This window comes from Branchiostoma floridae, chromosome 4 (assembly GCF_000003815.2).
Source record: "Branchiostoma floridae strain S238N-H82 chromosome 4, Bfl_VNyyK, whole genome shotgun sequence".
In the NCBI taxonomy this organism is placed as follows: Eukaryota; Metazoa; Chordata; class Leptocardii; order Amphioxiformes; family Branchiostomatidae; genus Branchiostoma; species Branchiostoma floridae.
In genome coordinates, this window is record NC_049982.1 from 22,639,848 (window position 1) to 22,667,198 (window position 27,351).

A 27,351-nucleotide genomic window follows, 5' to 3' on the forward strand; every position below is an offset into this window, starting at 1 on the left:
AGCTTATGATTAGCTGGCTTTAATACGTTGACCAAGCGCATCACAGTAGCTCTATCTTCACGTTAAATTGTCTCTAACATTACTCCTTATACCTGTTACAAATCAACAGTAACATGCATTTAACTGTACTTTAGTCAGCCTTCTTTTCCAAAACTTGGACATCTGTAAAAGCTCACTTTGCAACAAGACAACAGGGTCCTACTTCAGCACTTTGACCAATAAGCAGACGTATTTGGCATCACAAGTCAACGACCAACCAATCAAAATGTGTTACACATCTGACATTGTAGTCTGATTGGTTGAGAGGAAGACAGTCAACATCTTCATTCAATCATTATGAATGGACACAAATTATAAAAAAAAACTTTGGTTGAACAGAATTATGGCAGTGTACGCCAGGTACATTGTTCGGTAAAGAAAATAATGGCACCATCTTACCAAGTATTGAGGCTTGTTTTCAGGGACTTGTCATTATACGCATGAAAGGGGTATGTGGGACATTCGAGTCAAATACACAGGGATTTATCATTTATTGTAAAAAGAGCAGTTCAGGCTTCCTTGGCTGAAATATTTGAGGAAAAAGTAGTTATAAACTAGGCTTTCAATATGACAAAAAATGTTTGTAAGAATTAGATTCTACCTTAAAGTTATGTTTGTTATTTCGAAGGAAGTCAACTTGTGAATGTTTTGGCTATAAGAAGTATTTTTTCAATGGCCCCTCTCCATGTGTATTAATGCAAAGTCCTCCAGTTTATCAAGCTGCCGACACATGCCTGTTTCTTTGCTATGCATGTTGTATACATTGTCAATAAGACATCCTATTGGCTAACGATAATCACTAACATTACATTGTTGGTTACACTGCCCTATAGTCCACTCTGTTAGTGGCACAGCACGACTTGTAACGTCAGGCACTGCACAAATGCAGACAGATGCTAGCATTAGAGCTCTTTCAGAATTACGTTTATAAGTAGTGTAATATTAGGATATAACGTTACATGAAAAATGTTCAAGGTGGGAAATTGTCATCAAATTTGATTAAGAATGCTGCTCTTGTTTGCAAAATGTTCTGAAACCATCTTCCTATCTATTCTTATTCTTTATGTCAAGAAGGTAGTATGTGCTGAAGTACAGTAAGTGATGTGCTTATCATTCCTTTTCTTGAATCTTGTGAGAATTTTCCATAACTGCAACAAAGTGGCATATTTCATGGAGTTCCGACTATACCATTTTCATAAAGATAGGGGGGTTGGAGAAGTGCTTTAAAACTCCATTGCTGAGTTGCTGGACAGTTTAGAAGATGATGCTGGAGCTGCCCCCTGGTGGTTTGGTGATGCGCTGCCCGGTTCGACGGGGAACATTGTCGTCAACCTGTTCACCTGGAACAGCAAGCAAGGAGGTCTGTCATGAATGTTCATCAGTACTGGTACAGTAGCCTCCATTGCAGTCTTAGTACAGGACTGTTTTCATTTGGGGTGGGGGGTGGTACATGTAGGTCTGGTTCACTGCAAACTCCCTTCCTCAGCAAACTCCCTTTCCTGGCATAAGAGAACCTAGCCAATGTTGAACATTGCAAACCAGCCCCCCGCCCCCCAATATAAACGAGCCCTGTTCAAAGACTGCAACGGAGGTTAAACTTTGTTCCAAAAATTAGCTCTGTGCATTTTTCCTTACGAAAAATCACAGTAAAACTTGTGTTTATGCATTTCAAGAACAGAATTTTTTATGCATGAGACAGTAGAGTGTGACAGAATTGCATTTCACTGTGAGCATGGACATAACTTTAGAGACAACAGTTATACATGTAGCTATCCTGGGAAAAGTAAAGCAAAGGACAACATATTTTCTATAAAAAAACAAAACTATGACATGACAGAAGGTTGTGAATAGAGAACAAACATAAATAGAGAGCAAACATAATTTCCTTGCATGTCAGAGAAATAGAACTTGATCCTTCAACATATGTTTCGTTTCAAGTAAGATATTGAAAATCTGATGCAGTAAAGACAACTAATAAAAATTGCAGTTTTCAAGATGATGTTTTATAAGGCATTTTATTCTTATGGCTTCTGCCACAAATGCTTTTATTTTTCTACCTTTAAATAGGGATGAATTGACAGCCACTTCTTACAATGTGAAAGTGATGAATGATTCTTGCAGACAACAGCTAAACTAATTTGCCCACGTGTAATGTTACAGACTTGATTGTTTTTCAACTACAAGTAAGCTGATGAAACTGAGGACAATGTGCAGTTTTGATGGAGTGACTGGAGACGAGAAACACACATAGCTACCTGACAGGCTGAATCCAGACTTGCGGAGATCTCTGATCCCGCGTTCTACATAATCGGACACAACATCAGTGGGCTCAGAGAAAAGGTTGTGAAGTTTGGCTCTTCCATTTTCTTCTAGTGAAATGAAAGGGGAAGGGCTACAGCTCTATGTTCCAAAACACTCCAAAACCCTAACATAGGGCAGGGTGACTGAAAATATGGCTGTCGGAATAAAAGGCTGTCGGAACATAGGGCTGATCCAAAGGGATCAATGATGTCATGGGTCAGATGACTGAGGCTAGGACGGGGGGTTCAAGGTTTTCATTACTTTGCACGCTGGGGTGTCTGAGAAACCCTTATTGCAGCTTTGCCAGTGATTTAGAGAGGATATAAAGAGGAGGACAGTTGTGAAGGTATGAATGAAGGCAGAGGATTGGGTGTTTCTGCGCCAACTTATCTAAGGTTGTATTCTTTCATACTCATAGCCACACCAGTTTCATTTCTTGGTTCTCAAAGTTGCCCTACATTAAGAGTTTCAAACTGAAAAGGTGACCAACTTTCTTACGCTGACTTGATGACTATCACAGGATGCCTGTTTTTTTACCAGCCATTGATTTCCTTTGTTAATCTGATATCCAAGAAATTTAACTGGTGTGGCCTTAGAAATAAAGGATTGTGCATGGATCGGAAATTGAACAGTGAAAATGAGGTGTTATTTTGTTCTTTCATAATGGTCCAACAAAAGATATTACCAAGGAGGTTATATAGAGATAACCTCCTTGGTATTACACAAATTGCCAACAACAATCTAGGGAAACAAATGATTATCATCATTAATTAGTCATTCAGAATGTACAGTCCAATGGAGGACAGTGTTGAAATGTGTAATATTGGCATTTAATTACTTGTGATTTCATCCCATCTTATTGTCTGCAAGCTAAATGTCCTTATTAGTTCCAAGTTAAATGTCATGCTGATTGTTGATATGCATCTTTAAGCTTTCAGTCATGCGCCTTTTAAACCATTGCTGATGTCGCACTTCTGTTCAGGTCACATGACATAGGCTTCGGGTCATTTCAACTAGAAAACAGTTTGATCCAAAATTTCTTGGTAAGTGCTTTACTGTGTGTGGGACAATACTGTAGCATATAAAATCTTAAAGTTTGTTATGTCCATTACCATCAGAACTTTCATTCAAAGATACAAGGCTGTTTTTAACTCTTGAAATAGTTGAACTGTGATTTCCAACACAAAAATTGGACTCACCCAACTTTTCAGCTGCACAGCATCAGTCTTTGTCAAGGAATGAAAATTTGGGTGAGTCCAATTTTTGTGTTGGAAATTACAGTTCAACTATTTCAAGAATAACTTCTACCAACACAGATGAACTTTCAAGCTGCTTAACTGTTACAAACGTGGCATACCTGCGAGTGTGAAGCCAGACTTGTGCAGGTCGCGTGCCCCGGTACTGGTGGTCACCTCCTCCATAGTCAGCTTGCTGGGCTGGGCCACCTTCAGGGGCTCCTCGGGCTCGGCATCTGCCACCGTCCCGTCGTACGGCTCCCGCTCAACGGGCTTTGGAACACGGAGCTACAGTACAAACACAGATGGCAGACTTCAACCCCTTACCCATACTGCTTTGTGAACCTCCAGTCCCACAGACAAAATCAGAGGCAGCAGATTTTACTCCCTACAGGCACAAAAACACTAATAGTATTACACAGTCACACATGCACACAAACATGCACACACAGACACACATACACGCATAATGTATGCACACTTACATACACAAACACATTCTTTCACAAACACAGTCATGCACACACATTTCACATTCATTCACAAACACATACATACATACACACACATACACACACACACACACACACACATACATGTAAGCATACAGATAAATATGGCAGATGCACCTAAACAATACTTCAGGTGAAGAAACAGTCAATTATAAAGTCTTGTGTACCTTCTCACGAGCGTGGATGCGCTTGAAGACATGATCACAGCGCCGATCTCGCGGCACCCAGCTGCCTGCTCCCTGTGTCACGTGTACCTACAGGCACATCCAGACAGTGTACACTTAAGTCTCAATAGACATCAAATTACCAACTGTTACTCTACATGATCACTATCCTAGCAACATTATGCTTTAAGAGTTGAATTTGTTAATATTACCATTCATTACCATTTATCTGTCAGGTTGCATAATATATGTTACAGTCATGTATCTCAGGTATACACAGTTTTAAAGATATACAGAACTGCATTCATTATAAAGGGATATCGGATTGTAGGGCTCTTCAGATGCATTTTTTTGGCATGGCAGATTGCATGTACAATGTATGTGACCTGGAAGAATTGTTGATAGGGTGAAAAGAACTTTGTGGTGAATACTTTGAAAAATGAATCACCAAATCGTATGTGGAAGGCTGTGGATAATTACGACAACTCACCACACTACCACTGTCTTCACAGACGACTTTCCCCTGACAGATAGTATAGAGTGGTACGCCACGGCACGTCAGACCCTCGAACACGTTGAAATCAACCGCCTGTAAGGAAGTAGAGTTCAAGGAACATTATCCGTCACAGAATACCTATTCCTGTTTTATTTTTCAACCTATTTCTCCTGCCTTATACTTCATTATTTCACTTCAAAAATTGGAGCGCCACAAACCTGATGGTGTGTTCTAGCTGAGATGGTTCTGGCCGCTTCTGGGTCCCAAATGATGACGTCGGCATCAGAGCCCTCTGCAATTCTGCCCTGTGGAAAAGGATATAGAAACAGACAAAAAAAATGAGATTTCAGGCTAAGCTCACAACCCGAAGAATTTACAAGCCTGAGATACATATTGCTTTATTTTGCTGGTCATTAGATAAAAGGATACTAGGTGTTTGCAAAAAACAATTGAAAAAGAAGCTCAAGACAAAAGAACATTTGCAAAGATATAATAGAGTGATCTGGAAAAGAGAAATCAGAAAGGGAGAAAAGAAAATCAGAAATCTACACGAAAGACTGCTTACCTTCTTTGGGTACATGTTGAATATCTTGGCAGCATTGGTGCTGGTAACTGCCACAAACCGGTTCTCATCCATCTTTCCAGAAACCTATCAAAGTAAACACATAGTGTCATCAATGTGTGTTTAACGCCGGCTCTGTCATCACAAGAGAAATTGAACATAAAGGTAAGTGAGAATTAAAGTCAAATACAGATTAATACTATCTATTTTCTTCTCTTGGGCTCCATTTTGTGGGGATTCCACTTTTATTATTAGTCCATGATTTTGTACATTATGCATATAGTCGAGGCATTTTCTTCTGTTGTTGAGTGACTTCCACTATAAAGTGTGACCGTACATACAACATGCTGTGTAATAAGAGCAGGCAAGAAAAGAGCACAAAACTGGTGTGTTACAACTTTAGTCAGTTTATATTATGCATGATTTCTCCTGCCCATTCCTTAACCTTTTGTGCAAAAATCTGACACCTTTGTTGAGTTGGGATACTGACCACACCCCGTTCCCAGATGACCGACATTCTGTCCTCCACCCCGTTCACGCCGCAGGGGATCTTACTGAAGTCGTCCTTCCCAACAGCCTTCTGGTTGGTGCTGAAGGTGCGGTTGTCTGACCCAACTATCTGGAGGTCACCGCTGGAAAAACAAGTGGCTGGGGTTTTCAATGAGCCCTTTTATGCTTAGAATGAGCATGCACAGTTCAAGGTGCTTGCCCCTGACTTGTAACACTTCTTGTCACAACCATGCTTTACACATGTCCATATGTATATGGCCTCAGTGGGTTAGTTTGTACATCAATGTCTAGATGTGTTTTGTTTATGTCTTTGACCAGTGCATGTGTAGTTGGATCTTGAAAGGGCTTTGTTATCATTCGTTTTAAGTTTGCAATAGCCTATGGCTAGTTGGGCAGCCCTGGCTGTCTGTAAACAGCCGAACGAATAAATAAATAAATAAATAAGTTTGCATGCTATAACCATGCTGTACAAAGCTACAGAGCAGCAAATTACGCAAATGGTTTAACAATGTAAATTCTCCATGCTATGTGGCACAAAACATAACAATGAGTTGCAAAATTTTCTTGGATATGAATCCTGTCATGATTGAGAGTTTTCACCTTTAACAGACATCTGCTGATCATACTGAATTTTTCACAAAATTTTCATGGGAAAACAATGAAAAAATCAAGATTGTACTCGGTGGAACCATGGTCATACTTGGAAGAGCCATGGTCGAACATGGAAAAAAAAATGGTACATTTGGAAAAACTCAGATGGTACTAACTTTGCGAGCAGGTCCATGAGGTGGTCGGGTGTGGAGGGGTCGGGTCGGAGAGGCGGGTCGGTGACGTGAGCTGCCGCGACCTTCCAGTTCTTGTCCCAGCAGTGCGACCCGTCCGTCCCCAGCCCGGCCGCCGTCGGCTCCCCGTACACCACGTTCCCGCGTTTTCTGGCAGCCGCGATGACGTCACCTGCACTCGTGCTCATGACTCGGGTGATGTAGATTGGGCAATTAACCTGCGGACAAAAATACACAAGATGGAAATACTTTAGATTTTACGGTGCAGTCACATTTGTCACAGGTGTTTTTTTTTCATTTTGATGTCATAAAATTATCAAGACTACTGTGAGATAAACATCTCCCAACAAGGATCTAAAACAGTCTTTTCTCCAACAAGAGAGTTGAATTTTGCAAGACAATCATCCCACAAATGCCATTGCAATTGTATCACAATCGCATGATGTATGTGAAATATGTGTGCTATGAATTTTCAACTGTACCCTTCCTAATGTATCCTATAAATAAACCCTTCAGTGTGCCTTTTTATTTTGATCCATCAATAAGTAAGTATATCAAAAATACCAGTCAGGAGTGCAAACACAGCATCAATGACAAAAGGGTTGAGGTGACCTACCCGGTTGGCGATTGCGATGGCACGTTGTGCAGCCTCCGATTCAAGCTACGATAAGAGAGAGAAAACAAGAGCAGTTGTGAAGGTAGCCCCTTATTTGAATTGAAAACATACGACACAGTAGGGATCAAATATCTAGTATAATAGAGCTCACCTCCTCAGGTCTGCTGAGCACATGTCCTTCCGGTCCTCTGATCCCCATCCCGAGCATCTTCTTCGTCATCTTGTGGTAGATAAAGGTGTTATGGACATGAGCTAAGTAAGACACTAACACCATGAGGTGATACATGAGGCAGAAATGTCTTCAAAAAACAATATCATGTAGCACAGCTATTGGATGAAGGGTACACATAGTACAGAGTTAAAATTTCTTCTTCCAACACAAGACGTTTAGCGCATCGAATTTTTAACTGCCCTATAGTTTCCACAGTCTTACTCAGAAAGTAACAAAATGACTGGATCTTGTGACCTTATTGACATGTATTTTTATTTGTTTTTAATTCTGCACTATATCAACAACCGACACGGATGGAATTCGTTCCAATGAAATGTATATGTTCTTGGATATTTTTAATGGTCGGTAGAGTTTTTATCAAGTGATGGAGTTGAAGTAGGAAATGGCTAACCTCAGCTACCAGGTCTCCATTCTCTGCGTGCACCATGGCCAGAACACCCAACTCTCGGCAGTGTGTGAAGAACTCATACAGCTGGTGGCACAGAAAAAATATTCATCGATTACTTGAAAGTGAATTCATCGATGACTTCACCTCACTTTGTGGGGCTCAAAAATGGCTGGTATCTAGTACTGTCACAGCTTAATAACCATTTCTCATTTCTAAGAGACACTTGAAAATTTGTTCAATACCATTGAGAGAGTTTCAATTCTGAACAAACAAAAAAGAAACATGATCAGTACCAAGGACAGAGACGACACCATCACAACTTAACACATTCCGTACCAAGGACAGAGACGACACCATCACAACATAACACATTCAGTACCAAGGACAGAGATAACACCATCACAACATAACACATTCAGTACCAAGGACAGAGACAACACCATCACAACAGAACACATTCAGTACTAAGGACAGAGACAACATAATCACAGTACAACACATTCAGTACCAAGGACAGAGACAACGCAATCACAGCATAACACATTCAGTACCAAGGACTGAGACAACACAATCACAACATTCAGTACCAAGGGTAGAGATGGCACAATCACAACATAACACATTCAGTACCAAGGACAGATATAACACAATCACAACATAACACATTCGGTACCAAGGACAGGGACCACACTAGCACATCTCAATACATTTTGTGCAAATTAGGACAGAGACAAGATGATGGTAAAACTACAGCGTAGGACCTACCTCACTATCAGACAGCTGATACTTGTCTTTGTAAGCCAGGAAGACTAGAAAAGAGTTCACCCCTGAGGAAATGAAGGACAATGGCAGTTTGTGCTAACCTGGTCTTTTCTTTGTGGCACTGCTAAAAAAAACCTTGTTGTTGAACATGGTGGATAGATAATTGCTTCATAAACTTTGTTCAGCTGAATGAATACACTGAGAAAATTAGTTGTGATTTCAAAAGCATGATGTATAATTCACAAAAACAATAAATTTGCTGTAAGAATAGTAATACTTAGGCCCCCTTATCACAATACAGCAATCTCTGTGTATGACCTAAATTTTTATTTGAGTAGCCCATGGTATGATCATTTAAATATGATCAAAGATATTTTAGTATGATTTCAAAGGACAACAAAACACAATAACCGTTTTATCTATTGTAATCAAGTGAGAAGTCTATCAGACTTTGGGTCCCTCAGCAGTCACATCGTGCTTACCAGTAAGTTACCACCCTACACTACAGTGGAAAAGGTGTATAGGCAGATATTGGAGGGTGCACCGGACCTTTCTCTTTGGCCAGCAGGGCCATGTCATCCTTGACCTTCTCACCCCACCACGTGACGGCCACGTGCAGGCTGTAATCCGACACCACCTTCCCATCAGCCTTCTGTCTCCACTTCTCGTAAGCTTCCGCGAGACTTTCGTCCTTTTCGGGCAGGACGCAGTCGACTGGGAAAAACACGAAAATTCAAATCTTGACATTTGTGACCAGTGAGAAGACATATTGAATGTTTCGTTTATGTATACATTAACTGAAAAACCACAACAGGTTTTCTTGTAAATTTCATTACAGAATATATCACAAGCATATCCAATTCACACTTTGGAATCCCTTCACGCGAAAACACACCAAAACAAAAAGACCGAAAACAATCTATCGGATTTTAAGTAAGAGCGCCCCCTTACTTGTGAGGGTGGTACCGCCGACCAGCGCTGCTTTAGTGCCTTTGTAGAAGTCGTCCACGGAGGTGACGCCATTGCTCTCTATCTCGAAGTGCGTGTTGGGGTCGATGCCGCCCGGGATGACCAGCTTTCCTCGGGCGTCGATGATTCTGGCGCCGCCGGGCACTAGGATGTCCTTCCCCACTCCCCTGAACGTAAACAACAAATCACCTTTGAGTTGATAATGTTATCACACAGGATAACATTGGACCGGGGTTTAGAGCTATCTATCATAGAAAGATACCTACTAAGTTTACCCATTAGATACCTGTATTCTTACATCAGCGTTCATTATCATCGATTCATCACTTTTAATTTGCAGTTTTGCCCATGACGAAGATTTTGGACTAAACCTTCTCGCTGGGCTGTTTCAAATGTTAGCTGCAGTTGGCACGAAGCCGAGCCGTAAGTGTGAGCGCTGATTAGTCATTTCTTGGTAAGCGTTAGCGCTGATTGGTCAGTGTTTGATAATGTTGGCGCTGATTGGTCAGTACTTATTAAGCGTTGGCGCTGATTGGCCCGTGCTTTGAACAAATTAAAAGATGTTATAAAGACACGGTCAGGTGACAGTCCAATCAATCATGCTGATTTAAAATCATAATTCCTCGCATGTATCAAATTTCCTGAGTAGCCTCGTGAGTAACGAAAATCTAAAGATGTAGATATATTTTTATATGTAGATAATTAAAATCATAAGGTTTATGGTTTGTTATTTGTTAACATGGAAACTTCTATGTGATTACAAGGAATTGCACCCTGAACCTTGATGTGTGTTTGAATGTCAGATCAGACACAGCGGACAGACATCGATGCATTAAACTAATACGAGTATCGTACAGCCAATATGTCGCCGCTCTTCGTACGAGGTTAATTTCATTTAGGCCTTATTGTTTGACAGATGACATCTTCTGATGTTTGGACACTCATTCATTTAAATGTCAATTATTTTACCAGTACACAATCGGGTGCATTTCTGATTTCTCAATTCAAGTAATCACGAATGTTATAAGAAATACTTGAACACATAGATGCGGACAATTAATATTTTTGCATTGCCGCGCCAGCGGCAATGCCTTATGCCAGCTTTCTTCCATGGTTGGATCAATGGACGGACCTTTTAACCCAGCCCTTCCAAAGCCCCTTCCAAAGGCCCTTTGTTATTTTGGGTATACAAACAGTTTTAGTAATACAGACAGAGACCAAACTGAAAACCATCATAATATAAGAAGAAACAACTCATGAATGGAAACAAAGAAAAAGAATGTGCCATTCCACCCGAGGCAGACTTGCACCCGCCCACCCTTCTGCCAAGAAACGACACATCAAAGCAAACTGGAAATTATAAAGAGGACTAGAGAGTAGAAGGAGAACACCATAGTGAAGGACTGACCACACATACTGAACATCTAACAGACAATCCACCAATAGCAAAGACAGACTGTAGCACCAAACAAAGACTACTACGACAAGGACTCTAAAAACGTAGAACCAAAACTCCCGTCCGCACACTTGCCCATTTAACAGATTGGCACCACTCAGCCAAGAAACTTTCAGAACCAAGTCGAACAAACTCCATCTTGAGTTTAAACCTAAGAGCCTCCTTGATTAGAGACACCAGCTCAATGTGAGATACGAAATTATTGTCAAAGAGAGCCTGACACCTGGACCACCAAATCTTAGACCGAGCGACGGCCAAAATGTAGGTGCAGACATCTCTCTTACACTTCTTCAGGGTAGACGACATAACACCATAGAGAGCGACCGCGCGAGAAACACGAAAACTAGAGACCACCCATCGCCTAATGAACCCTTCGACCCAAGTCCAGGTCAGGAGCACCTCGCCACAAGACCAGATGGCATGGGTAACGGTCTCCGTAGCTCTACAGTTTCTCCTCGGACAAAGAGGGGAAGGAGTTCTGTGCCAAATCGAACAAGTCAAGTAGTTGGTTTTGAGAGCCCCATGTGCGACCTTCCAGGAAAGCTCCTTTAGGTTATTCTCAAGGAGAGTGTTATGCACCGTTGAAAAAACAAGTGACCAATCAACACCCCGCTCTAAAAAACAAGCGGAAGGGGTATGAGAACGAGCTAAAATGGCAGCTTTGTACAAAGACTGCACGGTGCATATCCTGTCCCAAGTCTTCGAAGCAGAAGCATTAACAAACTCCAAGGTGAGCTTCCGCATCAAAGAATAGTGAGGTGGAGCCTCAGGAGAGTGGGGGGAACTGTTAGACCACGATGATGGTTCAAAACGACGGGCAAAAAAACCCAGCCAATATTTTGCCAACTGGACCCATGGAAGATCCGGCCGGTCAAGAATATTGGTAAACGGCCGACAATAAAAACAATTGGCCTTCACTCCAAAATCAATGAGATCCCATCCACCTTTGTCCAAAGGTAGCAAAACTGTCTGTCTAGAGACCAGTTCTGCACGATAACTCCAGAAAAACTTAAAGACGGCTCTCGTAATGTCCTTGACGACTGACTCGGGAGGAGAAAATACAGGAGCAATATACCACAAAGTAGATAAAGCAAGGTTATTAACGACGACAACCTTGCCAGCGAAGGATAAAGAGAAGCTGTCCCACCTTCGCAGAACCGCTTCAAACTTAGCTTGCCTCTCCCTCCAGTTGACTAAAGGCATATTAACACTTCCAAAAGTACCTCCCAATAAACGTATGGATACAGATGTCCATTTAAAATTCTTCGGACAATCGAGTCTTTTCCTCCAACTACCTAGCCAGAGACCCATACATTTGTCAAGATTTAAAAGAGACCCGGAACCTCTGTTATACATGTCAATAACAGCAAAGAGCCGGCGGATCGACTCATCGGTTGTAACAATAGCCGAGTTATCGTCCGCATACTGCGAGATCTTAACTTCACGGCCACCAGGCAACCTGAGGCCGTGAATCGCAGCGTCGGCCCTTACTGTAGCGGCAAATGGCTCCAAAGAAATTGCGTACAGCAGGGGTGACATAGGGCACCCCTGCCGAACACCTCTTGAGAGAGAAAAAGAAGATGATAGCGACCCATTGACGAGAACAGCACTGGTAATGTTGTGGTACAATATAGCAACCCATTTGCGGAAAACCGGGCCAAAACCCATCTTCGTAAGAGTCAAGTGAAGAAAATCAATATTCACTCTATCAAAGGCCTTGGCCTGATCCAGAGAAATGATCGCACAGTCAAAGTTATTCATATTAACATATGTAATGATATCTCTCATCAAAAGTAGGTTACATTGTATCGACCGGCCTGGTATACCGCATGTCTGGTCAGGACTGATGACCGAGGCGGCAACCATCTTAAGCCTATTGTTAAGGACCTTTGCAAGAATCTTATAATCGCAATTTAACAAAGAGATGGGGCGACGGTTCTTCGGGTCCAGAGGGTCCCCTTTTTTTGGAAGGAGAGTAATAACACCAAAACTCTGGCTCTGAGAGAGCTCGCCAGAAGAAAAAACTTCCTCAAAAACTGAGAGGAGATCCCCGGCAATGACGTCCCAGAAAGCGACATAAAATTCCTTCGGGAGACCGTCACTGCCAGGGGACTTATTATTCTCCATACTGCACAATGCAGCCCAAAGCTCATCCAATGAAAGAGGACCTTCTAATGAAGAGACTTCATCAGGATCCAAAGACCCTTCTAAATTGTTACAAAGGTTATTCGCCTCACACTTATCAATAGGCTCAGCACTAAAAAGGTCTTCATAAAATAGCTTAAAAACGTCTAAAATCTCCTCGTCATCTTGGACAACACGTCCAGTAGAATCTCTGACCGAAGAAATGCGTCGCTGCCTACTTCGGGAAGAGGCCTGGCTTACAAAATACGAGGTACATTTTTCCCCCTCGACAAATTGCTTGACTCTGGACCGAACAAAAGCACCGCGAGCCTCCTCAGCGGACAACTCGGACAAGGAAGACTTAGTACATTCATACCTACGCAAGATGTCCGCCGAAGAGGCCCCGTCGTTCATCTTGTTGGTGAGATCGACAAGTTCATTATTCAAGGTAAACATGGACTCCCGTCTCTCCCTAGCCAGTTCACAAGAAATTCTGATCAGGAGAGAGCGAGTTCTAGCCTTTACATCATCCCACCAGGCTCGCAAAGAAGGAAAACCTGGTTTCAAAGTCTTCCAATTGTTAAAAGCGAGTTTAAAATCATTTAAAACTTTGTCTCTTTTTAAAATCGAGACATTACATTTCCACAAGCCAGGCTTCTTCTTCACATCCGGTAAAATTGACAAGGACACACAGTCATGGTCTGTAAAATATGCGGGTAAAAAACAGTAGTTTGAAACGACGAGGCATTTAGACGAATAAAATCGGTCCAGCCGACAGGCAATACCTTTGGTCGGCTGTCTCCAAGTGAAGACCTTTTTAGAAGGATTCTCATGTCTCCAAGAGTCATGCACATTAAAATCGGCGCAAATGTCTTTTAAAACGGTGGAACCGCCACTACCATGAGCCGGGTTCCCGCCCCTCTTATCAATATCAACATCTTCAACGCAGTTAAAATCACCGCACAAAATAAGGGGCTCAGCCCCCGACAGAAACTTATACAAATTTTTAAAAAATCCAGTACGCTCCGCAGAAATGTTAGGAGCATACATGTTACAAACTTTGAAATTACGCGCACCATCGGACAAGACGACACAGACAACACGCCCACTGTCGTCACAAGACTTTTTAACCACATCAAAATTGAAAGATGGAGAGAGTAAAATACCCACACCTCTAGATTGGGAGGAGCCCAATGCCCAAAACGCTTGGCCTCCCCATTCCTTCTCCCAGAGCACCGCTTCAGATGTTGACGAAACATGGCACTCTTGGAGGCAAACAACGTCAAATTTATGTTGACGGCAAAAGCCGAAAACCTGCCTCCTCTTCTGCGGACTACGGAGCCCACAGACATTGAGTGTAGCAATAAGAACCATGAGGCTACATAGAGAAGGAATGTCAAACAACATCGGAATGTGAGGAATTAGTGGTACAGATCATCAATTCCTTCCACACCAATTCGGTTAACAAATTGGGGGTGGACATTGTAGAGGTGCTTGAGACATAACATGGTGGTTTTAAAAAACCTCGAACAATTACCAACCTTACAAGGCACAACGTCCCCGGAGATGCCATGCGCCTTTGCAAGGTGAGATTTCAAAGACCTAAAACTATGCAAGAGTTCGTCACAACCATGAGAAATAAACTGGTTGCACACAAAGACAGCCTTATTCTTGTACAAGTCAGAGGAGATGACAATGGCTCTCGCCTTTGCTACCAAATCGGGACTTGGAGCCTGAGAGGCATCCGAAGTATCCTCATCAATGATGAGGCTTCTGGAGCCAACAGTAGAGTCAGACTCGTTACCGTCCACAGAACGAAGACTCTCCGAGGGAAACTCCTCGATAACAAGACTGGAGTCGGAATCCGGCTCCTTACGAATCTTTTTTCCTTTCGACAAAGTCTTTGCAGAGGCAGAACCCTCACTGGAATCCCCCCTACACCTTTTCCTGGAATCTTTGTCAGCAATATCAGAGTTGCCATCATGGCAGCTCTGACAAAGAAAGAGGCGATTATCGCTTTGACAAACTGGGCCCTCACAGAAAGCAAGGAGAGCAGATTCTGGAGTTATGTCTGCCTTGCACTGATGACAAGACACCACCTCCAGAGTGATTGTGTAATCCAACTCACAACCCTGACACATGTACCGACGAGTAACAGGTCGGATAGGACTGGCCGCTTTACGCCTCCTTCTCTGGGACCGGGCGCGAGGGGCCGGTACCGGAGCAGCAGATGTTGAGGGTACCTGCTCGCTAGAAGAGGAAGAAAGGCCAGGCTTAGCCAGAGAAGGAGCGGCCTCCGACAGCAAGTCCTCAGACGGCTCAACCACCGCGACCGGAGAAAACTTGGTCAGAGAAGGAGCGGCCTCCGACAGCACGTCCTCAGACGGCTCAACCACCGCGACCGTAGGAGAAACCTCCGGCTCCGCGACCGGAGAAGAAACATCCGACTTCACAGCCGAAGAAGTACCCGGGTCCACACTGCCAGGGTGACCTGGAGGCGAAACAGGATCAGATACACCAGACTCTGCGTCAGAAACATGGGCCAGTTCCGACCGATCAGTCTTATTTACAGCCTGAGGAACCCGTCCATCATGATGTTCACGGACCTGACTCACACCTGCCGGGAGCTCTTGGCTCTCAGCCCAACTGGCTCCCATCTTAATCCTGTTTGCGAAGGACAGGGGACAACGGCGGGCCGTATGTCCCTCTGCCCTGCAACTGAGGCACACAACATCGTTGGTACAATCCATGGCCAAATGCCCAATGGATTGGCATTTGTTGCAAAATGTTACTGCACAATTTGCCGACTCATGGCCTTCCTGGTTGCATCTCAAGCAGGTACGGGGCTGCCCCACATACCTGAAGAAAACCATCCTCCCGTCATACATTTTCCATGCTGATGGGATATTGCATCCCGGCTTTAAAACTACTTTGTATTGCCGGTTCCCATTTTTGATGGTCGGTCTGTCCCGGTATGTTACCATACGGGACGTGATGACGGCACAGTATTGATTTAACCAGTTCCTGACATAGTTGTCATCGAGCTCATACGGAATTCTTGTGGCCGTGACAATTATCTCCGCCGCCGCGTAAGATGACACATCCACGGCGTCTAAACCAGACAGTTTCCCCGCATACAATGTACGCTCGTGTACCGAGGAAAATGACACGTCGAATGAGTTTGGTCCCAGAGACTGAACAGCCTGAATGCTGCTCATGGGAGCCGAAACCTCGCTCAGCAAAGTAAACACTTGTTCATACGTTAACCGATCACGGTACACGGCAACTTTTATTGAAAGAGGACGCTTCATAATGCAGCTTTAACTAGAACCAAATAAAACTAAAAAGGAACCAAAATATGAGCAGACAGAGCTGCCAGAGACCCTGAAAAACACTACCTGTAAATCAGACAGCCTCCACGGACTCCACGGGCAGCAAGGGTTGAAAACGTAACGTAACTGAAGGCGTGTAACCAAACTGACACGCTTAAAGAACAACCAAGTACGAACCAATAAACTAGGCAGCCTCTCCGGGCGCTACTGGTTCTCAAACTAAATTGCTAAATTTGCCAAGGAGCAAGCCCAAGTGGAAATTTCCACTCAGACAAAATGGACACCACTGTCTGTCTCAACCCTTGAAATGCAAAACAGAGCAGCGTCCTACAATGGGTGACCTCTGCCCCCTCTCAGCCCAGTCTATATAATGGGCGGGGGACAGCAGAAACTACAATGCTGCAACTAGATTTTGCAGCTGCGAAACAGGGCGAACGCCCCACAATGGATGGACCACCTCTGCCCCTCTCAGCCCAGTCAACGCAATGGGCGGGGGCAGAAGTAAACCACAATGCTGCAACTAGATTCTGCAGTTTTAGATCAACTCATTAAAGCCCAGAGTTCAACCGACTTGCAAACCATTAGATCAACTCAATAAGCCCAGAGTTCAACCGACTTGCAAACCAATAGATCAACTCATCAAAGCCCAGAGTTCGACCGACTTTCGAACCACATACTTACGGGCAAAAACACATTGTCACAATAACGTGATCAACGTGCCGAGTTTCATGGCTTAGTTAGACAATGGTACATTCCAGGCGAGTGTTAAAACGCTCTTCTAGACGCATGTTACTGTATGTGGTCCAGCGTAATAAATCTACGCTTTAACTCACCATGTTTATATAAAGATATATCACAAATTGCATCAGAAGGAACTTATTTTGTAATGAAAAATAATGCATATTCATTGTGGGTCAAAAAGTTTTACAAAACCTGTTTAATGTGCCAATAATTCATGTGACATAAATTATGATAATGAGGTAAATTTCCAATATCCCCTTTTGCTGCACTTCCTACTGAAGAAGCTAGGTGTCGCTCTCAGCAGTTCAGTCATAAATTACGCGGCAATGCACAGCTTTTCTTAAAAGATTTCTTGTTTGTTCTATTCCTTTAGGAACAATCTTTTTTTTAATTATCCAACATACTGCTCGTGTTGTTTTTTTCTTTCTTTCTGTTATCCTATCATGTACATTATTGTCGCAAATCCTTGTCTTGGTTCCAGTAGGGTACGTGAAAATCAATGCGCGCGCCGATGTTGGCCTTACTAGAGCATGAGAGTGACATGCACCAGTACTCTTCATTAGCCATAAATCAATTTACTCACTCAGAGGTGGCTCAGGGAAAATTGCTACGGGCGAAACTTTGTCCCATCTGAGTCCTTCCATACAAGATTGACAAATTCCACTGGGAATGTTTTGTTCTAGAAAGAGCTGAGTGGTGCATTATAACTTTTCTTTCGCCCCACCAATGATAAGAGTGAAATACTCAACTTGAAGTTCTCCGTTGGTAGAAGTCGTTTTGGGTCAAAGTTGAATTTCAAACCAAAAATTGGATTTGGAGATATCTGGAGATGGTCGATTATGTGTGTCAGAGACTTCATAAGGTGTCGTAGATAGCGTACTTACTTCACCACGCCCTCCTCGATGTAGACGTCTGCCTCCACCGACTGGTCATCGTTGACCACCCGTCCACCCTTGATGTGGATCCTGTTGGTCGCCGTCTGAACAAACAGGACACAATGACAACAATGCCACGTTTTATGATATGAGTTGTTGTTGTTTTGTGCTAGTTTAAGGTCAAGATTCGGCCATTTTAAATTTCCAGTTTTACCTCTTCAAAATGTCACATGGTTCTCCAGGGAAAAGGGCACCATTAAATCTTAACCACTAAAGGAAGGTTGTGGTTTGTTTGTTAATACTTTGAATATTTTAACGGAACATCTTGGCCAATTCCTTTTTGGCCACGATCCAAAGCTCTGCGCTCTCCACAGCAGAGCTTAGTGCAATAAAAGCGATTTTCAACCAGCTCACAAATGACACGAGACGATTGCCTCATACATCTACTGGAGGATTTACCGGTCTTGTCCGGAACATGATTACATTTTTCGTACCAATGCGGTTACGTCACTGGGGACCATCCCGAAATCAAAATGTGCTACACCAATCTTAATCATGTCGCTAGGAGAACTTTCTAGTCGCGCAGCTGTCATGACTTCCAAATACGGATATCGAGTGCCGGCAGTAGATAAAGAGCAACATTTGTTCTGATTTCCCCAAATGGAATTATCTTGTAACCATATCTGTACATCAATATTCCTTTATTAGGGACCTACCGGGAAATATACATGTACATGTAGACGGTCACCAAAATGTCAGATGGGTATTACAAAGAACCCGTAGGCAGGGGCGTTTTGAATTTATAATATTTCACAATTATCATTTATGTTCCAGATTTCTGAAAGCCTTACCATTCCACTATACATAATGTATATTGCAAATTATTTTCGTTTGAGAGCAGCACGCATGCATATTTTTCGGATATTGCAATATAAAAACATATTGTGGCGAACCAGTTATAAGTACGATCAATGAGCTTTTATATCAGCTGATATAAAAGCTCATTGGTACGATGTGACCCCTCACGGTACCAAAATTGCAGTGTTTTAAGTTGAGAACGCGTAGCCATCTAGACATTGTCAATTATCCATGTCTTTCCCACGTCAATATTTACATGCAGACATTTCATTCATTCTTTAATATCTATTGAAATTTACCACATTTATAGAAGGATTGACATACAGGTGACTATCACATTTTCAAGATGTCAACAGATTGGCAGTCGTTTAGGGTTGAAGTGCTCTGCATTGATTTTCAATAACACAAAATGCGATGAATTACTTCAACAGGAAAGTATTGCCTCAGCGTATTCACCGTTACAACACGGAGTTAGCAAGTAGAGGCCAGATAATTTAATGGTATACGTGCCAACAAACGCAACAAGAACAGGTGTGTCATATAATGTCCCCTTGGTCAGACTTAAAAAACATAATTATTATAAACATTATTATAATATAAACATAATCACTATAATATAAATATGATTATTACAAACATTATTATTATAATCGAATGCAAAATATCTAGTCTACCGTATTTCTTTTGTTTTCTTCATGTCACCCGTTACATATATTTGGGGATTATTTTTTCTTTGACATGCATTAAGCATATGCAAGGTAAGGGGGACTGCATTGAGAATTATGGATCACGTGACCGTGTAGACAAAATGGCGGTCGTGTGACGGAGCTTTATCATGATGAAAGCTCATTGGTTATGTGAAAGATCTTAAGTATCTACATGGACGCGTCGTATTGAACCGCATCAATACTTACAGTGATGAATTAACAGGACATGTTATAAATATTACGCTTTACAAAGAGGAGGTCAGAATTTAGGCTAAAAAAGTACTTATAAAATAACCAATATAATTTTACCAGTAACGTTGCCATGCAGATGATAGTGGTTCTGGACTTTGATAAAGCTTTCACGTTAGTGTTTGTAAAAAAAAAAATAACTTTCCAACAAATGGCAATTAGATATATTCAATTTCAAGAGAGAGGAGATGTCTTACTCATCTTAAGTCATCAGTATTTTTTAACAACGACATTGTACTCATCATTCGTAGCTTGGAAAAATGGCAGCTCAGAGACGACCGATTTCGACTTTAATTTATCTTTCTCAAGAATCCTGACATTGTACTCACAGATAAATATTTATCGCAATGATATTTATTACTCGGCCTTATCTACATTATTTGGGTATGATATTTATCAATAACTAGTAACTCGATGAACTCCCATGTGTATTCATTTCAAGCCACCGCGATATTAATTTCTGAGTCATAGTCACGAATCATGGAAGAAAAATGTTCATTGGAGTATGGAAATGGTAATTTTTTTCTTTGCAAAATTTATCAATATCTATGAGGTAGCATAGAAATTACAGTATTTATTTTTGGTACATTTCTTATATGAAAATGATAAATCTGTTGCATGTTTTTATGGTCCTGCGATGCTGTCGTCCATTGTTTCGTGTGAAAGCTTCGGATATTCCATTTTCCTTATCCTATTAAAACATGCTATATGATTACAGTATGCGGGTTATCTAATATGAGTGGACAGTATGATGTATTAACAGGAAATTACCGCTAGATTTTATCGGTCTGTATGATTATAGATAGTCCGGACTTTGTTAAATTGGGACATGCGTATGAATATGATGTCGATGCCACAACGCTTGTAAAGATGGGAAGCAGGACAGTTACAAGAAAACAGAAATAGATATACTAGTAATTTACCAACCTGATGAAAGTATCTACGGAAGAAATAAAGATATATTTCTACTCTGTGGGTGGGCATGAAAGTGGGCAGCAGCACTCTATACATATCCGCTTGCATATAAAGTACTGATACAATGTTTCTGTTATGACGAACTGGAACATGCAGAACTTGAGGTCGCAAAGCTTTGAATGCAGAACGACATTCTTTAAAAGATGAATTAGGTCAACAACACCAAAATGGAAGAAATGAATATGTATGACTTTTCAAATTGTTGGATGTAAGTTCAGACGGAGCCACATTAACTTATTTCTGCTTCGTTAGTTTCGGCTCGGAATCCGATCTGCAAGACTTATAGATTAACGGGGCCTATTAAGAGCGGCGTATATATCACTATATATTGCAGAATACAATCGTGTTTCTCAGTCATAATGATAAAACTGTGACATATGCGTATGACGATAAACTCTAGGTCACAAAACTTGCAATTGGGACGAAGAATAACATAACTCAGAAAAGACGTCAATGAACAACACGAACACCAAACAAACGAAAAATGACTCCATCTGTTGGGTACAAAAGAATTCTCCAAGTAGAGGTTGTGGTCGGGGACTAGTTTTGGCCGCGATTTCTTTCTTTTGCCTTCCTAAAAAACGACCGTGGTCGCAGCTACTAATAGCCCCCTGTTGAAACCCCTGTTTGGAGAGTATAGTGTAAAGGCGGCGATCAGTAGTGTACATAGGGTCTTGCATATTGATTACTGGTACAATGTTTCTGTAATCATATATAATCAACCATTTCTAATAACGCGTCGCGACGAACGCCGTTCATTATCACACGGTCTATAAAATACAAATTGCGGAATATGACAAAAAGGGTAACCATAACCAGGACACGGCAGCAACAGGGCGGTAATTTCTGGGGTCCCGTCAACCGAACTGTGTCGCCGCACTTATTCCAAATGTGGCGTGTAATTATGGAAATTACAGACCTCTGCTTAACGGTTGGCCCCGTGTTTGGGAACCATCTGCCCTCCACATTTGGATGCTGTCCCGGAGAGACTTACGTAACTTATATGTGTCAGGAAGCTTCATAACGCTGGTTTTTATGTCTCTGTTAACGAGCGTTTTTGAACTGTCATATCCTGACATCATAGATGAAATGTATAGACAGCAAAGTTTACCAAAGTCGTTTTATATCTTGAACAGATTTATACACATTTCGAACAATATGGATACGGAATAATACAATAATTGGCAATGCATATCAAACAATACATTCAGTAAATAAGCTAAATCTCAGTCAGTAGTTCTAATATTTGAATACAGAATTCCACATTTGTTTGCTACGCTTTTTTCATTTTACGAGCAATATTTTACCATTAGAAGCTATATCACTCGGTATATGGGCATGCCCAAAAAGCCCTGACATTCAATGATATATGACACAACAATCTTCAGTTTTGTAGGGTGAGCTTAAACCATCTCATACAAAGCGCCATATCAGCGCGATAGACATGCTACTTATTATATAATGTATATGACATATTTATATAGCATTGCATGTGCAGGTTTTCTCATAACGCTTGATCTGTTAAAAAAGGTAATGCAAAACGAGTGCAAACTCGGAAGGAAAGCATCTAACCCATAGTAAGGAATCCCCTGCCTTGCCCCCTCTCCCCCAAACTGACCTCCTGTCCCGCTACCCCAGTTTTCATGTTGGGTCCGGTGAAACGCTGTATTGTCCGCCGGCGTCACGGAGAACCCAGACCGCTGGAGAGAATGCACGGGGATACCTCACACACAAAAGCGCCTCCCGCTTCGTCAACGGAATACCAAATGCGAGAAAGTCACCGATTTTCAACCATGATGTCATGTTGTGTTTTGCATTTAGCTTTACAAACATGGCCGCTCCCATCTTTTTTAAATACGCTTTCAAACGTTGCCAAAAAAATCGATGACTCAACGTTAGTATGTGTGAGGGTGTTTGAAAGAGAAGGTATGGAAAAAAACGCTTGTGACAGAGACCGCGCCCACCGCGGCATCACACACGCACACGGATGACATACCAAGCAGAGAGAAGCTGAACGTCAAGTACACGCCTACCTTCACCATGGTCGCCCCTGCCTGGCCGTCTCTGCACTACAAACCACCACCACCCGACAGACACTGGCAAAGGACAATTCCAAATTTCCCTGGAACCCCCACGCACAGACCGACGTCCAGGGCCCCCTGTCACGTGACCCACTGCGCTGAACCCTAATATTTCATTATCATCAACCGCCTCTCTCTCCGACACCAGCCGTGGTGGAGATACGCTCTAAACAACCAGGAAATTATTCACGTTTCATCAAATGCGCAAAAACGATTCTTAATTTCTTTTCTTTGCTCAACAAATCATTTATTCACAGCGCGTCAAAAATAGACGCTTCTGATAAATGTCCTAAAAGGGTATGACATCATTGGCAACCGTTCCCTGGAGGCCGGATTCCCTGGAAATAATTGTGAATAATTAAGCAGGGCTTTTTTTCGTTTTCTGACGTATCCCAGCCGGCCATATTTGCTGTCTCCCCAATTGGTTTAGGGGTCCTGTGTGGCACGGGACGGTACGTGAGGAGAATGAATGCCTTCCTCCAGCGCCGCTCCACATGTTCATTTCTCCTGATGTTCCGTGAGGAAAGACTCTGGGGGGTAATGTGAGAAAAGCGGGCAGTGCATTCTGGGTGCCGGCGCATGCGCATATGGCGTACACGACTTCTGGGGATACTTTCTATAACTTATCATACTCTATTTTACCATTACTGTATCGAGAAAATCCGACCAGCCAAGCTAATCATCGCCGCATGACCTTTAATTGTGAAAAGATAAATAGTGTGCGACAAAAAAATCAGAGGAGCAAATAAGCATCAATGATACAGAATACAGTAGTTGAAGCACATTTTCACCAAAAAAAAGAAGACAGCACTCGAAATCACTTTGTTAACAAGCAACGTAATCTTTTTTATCGATTCAATGTCCGTTAGAATGAATATTCAGAGACATGTCGCTCCAAGCTCCAACCAATTACAGGGGGTGACATGGCCCTTGTCAGCTTGGAAATGGTCAGGTTTTATATGATGATTGGTCTAATTGAATCTCAGACGATTGTCTATGGAAATGAACGTTTGGCACAGAAAGGAACAATTGTGTGTATTATTTCATGCTTTCATCAAGGAATTATTTCATCCAGCATTATTTGCAATAGTACAATCTTCTTTTCTCTTGGGTAGGTATTAATAATGTGATGATTTGATTTGTAGAAACAAACCAATGCGCAAATCTTGTATTTGCATGGGTTTCACCCTTCAATAGTTCCCTATGGGATTGGAATTAGATTACAAATAACAAAACAGAGACCTTGACATACGAAATTAGGGCTTAATTCTATTTGTATATTAAGTACATATAAGAACAGTGTTTCCGCCATATATTCACCATCTTTTATCGTAACAAATCCATTAGAAAACTGTTGTTTATACAGTCGAAACATTCAAGATGTAAAAACTTGGCAAAAAAAGCGCAACATACTGTTTCACTTCAGCAATAATGTATCCATAATGCATGTCATGATACAGTACACCAGAGTAGAAATCGGACAGACTCTACTGATAAAGATTACGAACTGCATTTCAGAGTCGACAGAGATCGAGATCAGGATCCCTTTGAATACAAACGGCGACTCTGCCGGCAGACATCCATCCCGATCGGAGTGCCTGTCGACAGAGCCTCTGTTTACTTAGCCTGGGTACCATCAGTATAGTAGTTCTCTCCTATGCTCGCTTCTGCTACCCGTCTGGGGATCTGTATATTCAAATCTTTTGGAATAGCAGAGAAGCGACTGTATATAGTGTATGATAAAAGTTGGAGGGAGATTCAGAAGCGACAGTGTATACAGCGTATAATAACGTCGGAGCGAACAACTATATAGTAGAGGAGATCCATTCCTCAAGCTACCGACGTCTTGCACACTACAGTCGTCCCAATAACGTCAGAGCGAACTACTATCCAGGTGGTACCCAGACTATCTGTTAGCCATCACTGTCGTAGAACAGTCGGTTCTTTCAGATCACCACCTCTACCCTAACATAGTAAATTTCTGAAATTGTCCTCACGCGATTTCTGAAATTACCAAAACACCGAATGGCGACGGCTAGTAGATACAGACATAAGAACACGTCATGTCCCTTTGTGTTGCATACATATCTGATCCTGCTGTAGTCGGGGAGTCGGGGCAATAAAGCTCTCGGGTCTAGACGGAGTGATTACTTTGGGACAATGGGGAATGAAAAGTTAAAGTTCAAGTACAAATGTACATGGATGGCACCCATCTCCATTTCTAAGCCATCGAGCAACACAACATTGTGCAATCACTACAACAGGAGGCTGGTCCACTGGTAGCGGTGTGTGTCAAACTGTTATACTGTTTCCCAAATGCTGGGAGAACGCAGTATGTACCGTTTTTAGAATCGAACTCTCGAATGCATGGTAAATGCTCTACTCGCTAGGCCATCGCACCGAGAGTTGATAAATGGTAGCAATGCAGGCAACGGTTCCATGGTTCATATCAGATTGGTATTGAAGTTGGAGCTAACACAACGAAGTTGGACCTAACGCAACGACATGAGTTGCATTCATACAAAATTATCACGTTCCTATATCAGATCATTGCTCACCGCATTCATGAAATATCCCCGTGCAAGCTAAATGTTTTGCGGAGAAAACTGTCACAAACATGCGGGGATGTGTCTCGCTGAGCAGCAAACGATGTGTTGGATGGCTGCAGCAATAATTCGAATCAGTTCTGCTGTAGGAAACGATACTGGACGAGTTCCAAAAATAAAAACGGGTAGCTGACACAAATGTATGAAATGGATGGTTTTGAAAAGCCTTTTGGTAAGCCTAAAGGCTACAGCACTTCATTAGTGAATATTTTATAGAATAAAAACAGGGAGTTAATGTTTGACAAAGTTTGGATTCTATTGTGTTTTGGCAAATTTTTGCCCATATGTTTCTCGTTTTGCAATTCAATTACCTTCTTTGCAATACGTTTTTTTGTATGCGAGTATTTTCTTAAATGATTACAATTAATGTACCTTCATCTCGCTTGCGTATCGTTTCTTTTAGACACATGAAACATAATGTACGTTTTTTGGCTTTTCAAAATCAGCAATACGTGATGGGCATTGTTTCCGGGTTAAATCCTGTAGTGTACATATTATGATCAAGTTGTACCCATCAGATAACTTCACAAGGAGGCACATATCTATAGCCTTATGTTATGGTGCGAACGAGGGCCGATTCCGTAAGCTTCAATCCACTTGCGTTACCAGCTTGTGTTATCACTAACCGCATGTAGCTGTCAAATATACATGAAAATAACACAGCTCCCAATTCTCCACCATGTAGACATTAAAAAAACAGAAGCACCAGTGTTCCGTTTCGATAGAAATCATGCGGTTACAGAATCTAATGTACTTATAGACCGTGGTATTAGATATACCAAGATAACATAGAGTTCTGGCAAACATTCAGAATTACTTCAATGAACGCGATGGTAGCACTCATCGCTCATCGAAAGTGGTTACCACAAGTAGCATTATCCAAGACTAACTTTTACGCTCAAGACGCTCATATGTACACCTAAGTAGACTTGTGTCTCAGAACAAGTTTCTTGCTCTAATTAGTCTCCCTTTTTGTTTGAATTTGTCGGTGTCCAAGATATTTGGTGTAAGAGATCGCTTGTCAATAAGGAATAGAAAGTTAAGAAAGGTGCCTTCGGCTTGCTCATCAGACAGGCAGATTGAATACTTTGGGGTGTCCCTCAGCCAAAGTTTGTATCTCTTTGATATCCACACAAGCTGAGTATGTGGGTTGGGGGGTAGAGAAGCACCTACCTTGATGTGCGGAACCTGGTCCTTCGGGAAGATCCCGAGGTTCATCCCCGCGCCCGGGGACTTGAGTCCTGGCCACATCTTGGGCCGGAGCTTCGGTGACCACCAGGGGGACACCAGCGAGACGCGCACAGCCAAAGTGCCCGAGTCGTAGTAAGCACCCATGTATAATTGCACGACACTGAGGTGACGGCTCCAGTAACAAGGGGGTAACTGCTTAACGGTCAGATTACCAGGGTACACAACTCGGAAAGAATACTGAAGAAAGGTGGGAGATACCACTTCACGTGCCTCAGGTGACAGAGATTCGTAAAGCCACGTGTATTGTTTTATGTCTGTTTTGTGTTTGGGAACAGGCTTGCGCGCTGAACAGAATGGTTTTATTTTACAAGTTATCGACATGGGAATACTCTTAGTAGCATTAATATCCAAGTTTGTCTTCAGTAGAAAAAAACTACCCCTCTCAGATATCAGAATAAATTGTCTGATATTGCACTAGCCTATTCGCATCATTTTTCAGCCTAGTACAGTGCGCAATCTTATTTTGTCGCGCAGCGAGGGAGAAAACATGTATTAAATGGAAGCGATTAAAACTGCATCAAGGTAACG

At 42.1% G+C, this 27,351-nt stretch overlaps 1 protein-coding gene across 4 annotated transcripts; it reads right to left on the reverse strand.

Annotated features, from left to right (window-relative positions):
* Positions 1 to 26,922, reverse strand: LOC118415008 (dihydropyrimidinase-like). 4 transcript variants are annotated; one of them, XM_035819375.1, is made up of 17 exons: positions 26,746 to 26,922; positions 18,106 to 18,200; positions 9,551 to 9,735; positions 9,149 to 9,313; positions 8,603 to 8,664; positions 7,841 to 7,921; positions 7,369 to 7,437; positions 7,218 to 7,262; positions 6,587 to 6,819; positions 5,800 to 5,941; positions 5,313 to 5,396; positions 4,966 to 5,052; positions 4,742 to 4,840; positions 4,255 to 4,341; positions 3,698 to 3,863; positions 2,295 to 2,339; positions 1 to 1,379 (listed from the first exon to the last, which is right to left on the reverse strand). In XM_035819375.1, the coding sequence occupies exons 1-17, from the start codon at positions 26,905 to 26,907 to the stop codon at positions 1,294 to 1,296; spliced, it is 1,893 nt and encodes a 630-aa protein (XP_035675268.1). In that variant the 5' UTR covers positions 26,908 to 26,922; the 3' UTR covers positions 1 to 1,293. The 4 variants fall into 4 exon arrangements, with proteins under 4 accessions (XP_035675268.1, XP_035675272.1, XP_035675271.1 ...); XM_035819379.1 differs by lacking the exon at positions 26,746 to 26,922 and adding an exon at positions 22,919 to 23,148; XM_035819378.1 differs by lacking the exon at positions 26,746 to 26,922 and adding an exon at positions 22,504 to 22,652.
* Positions 26,923 to 27,351: the final 429 nt, after the last annotated feature.

Excerpts from the sequence above, each read along its gene's own strand:
- LOC118415008 (XM_035819375.1), bottom strand. The coding sequence starts at position 26,907 with ATGGGTGCTTACTACGACTCGGGCACTTTGGCTGTGCGCGTCTCGCTG. Across the intron at positions 9,314-9,550 it reads CGGCGGTACCACCCTCACAA|TCGACTGCGTCCTGCCCGAA; the intron begins GTAAGGGGGCGC and ends TGTTTTTCCCAG. Across the intron at positions 7,263-7,368 it reads TGCTCAGCAGACCTGAGGAG|CTTGAATCGGAGGCTGCACA; the intron begins GTGAGCTCTATT and ends CTCTTATCGTAG.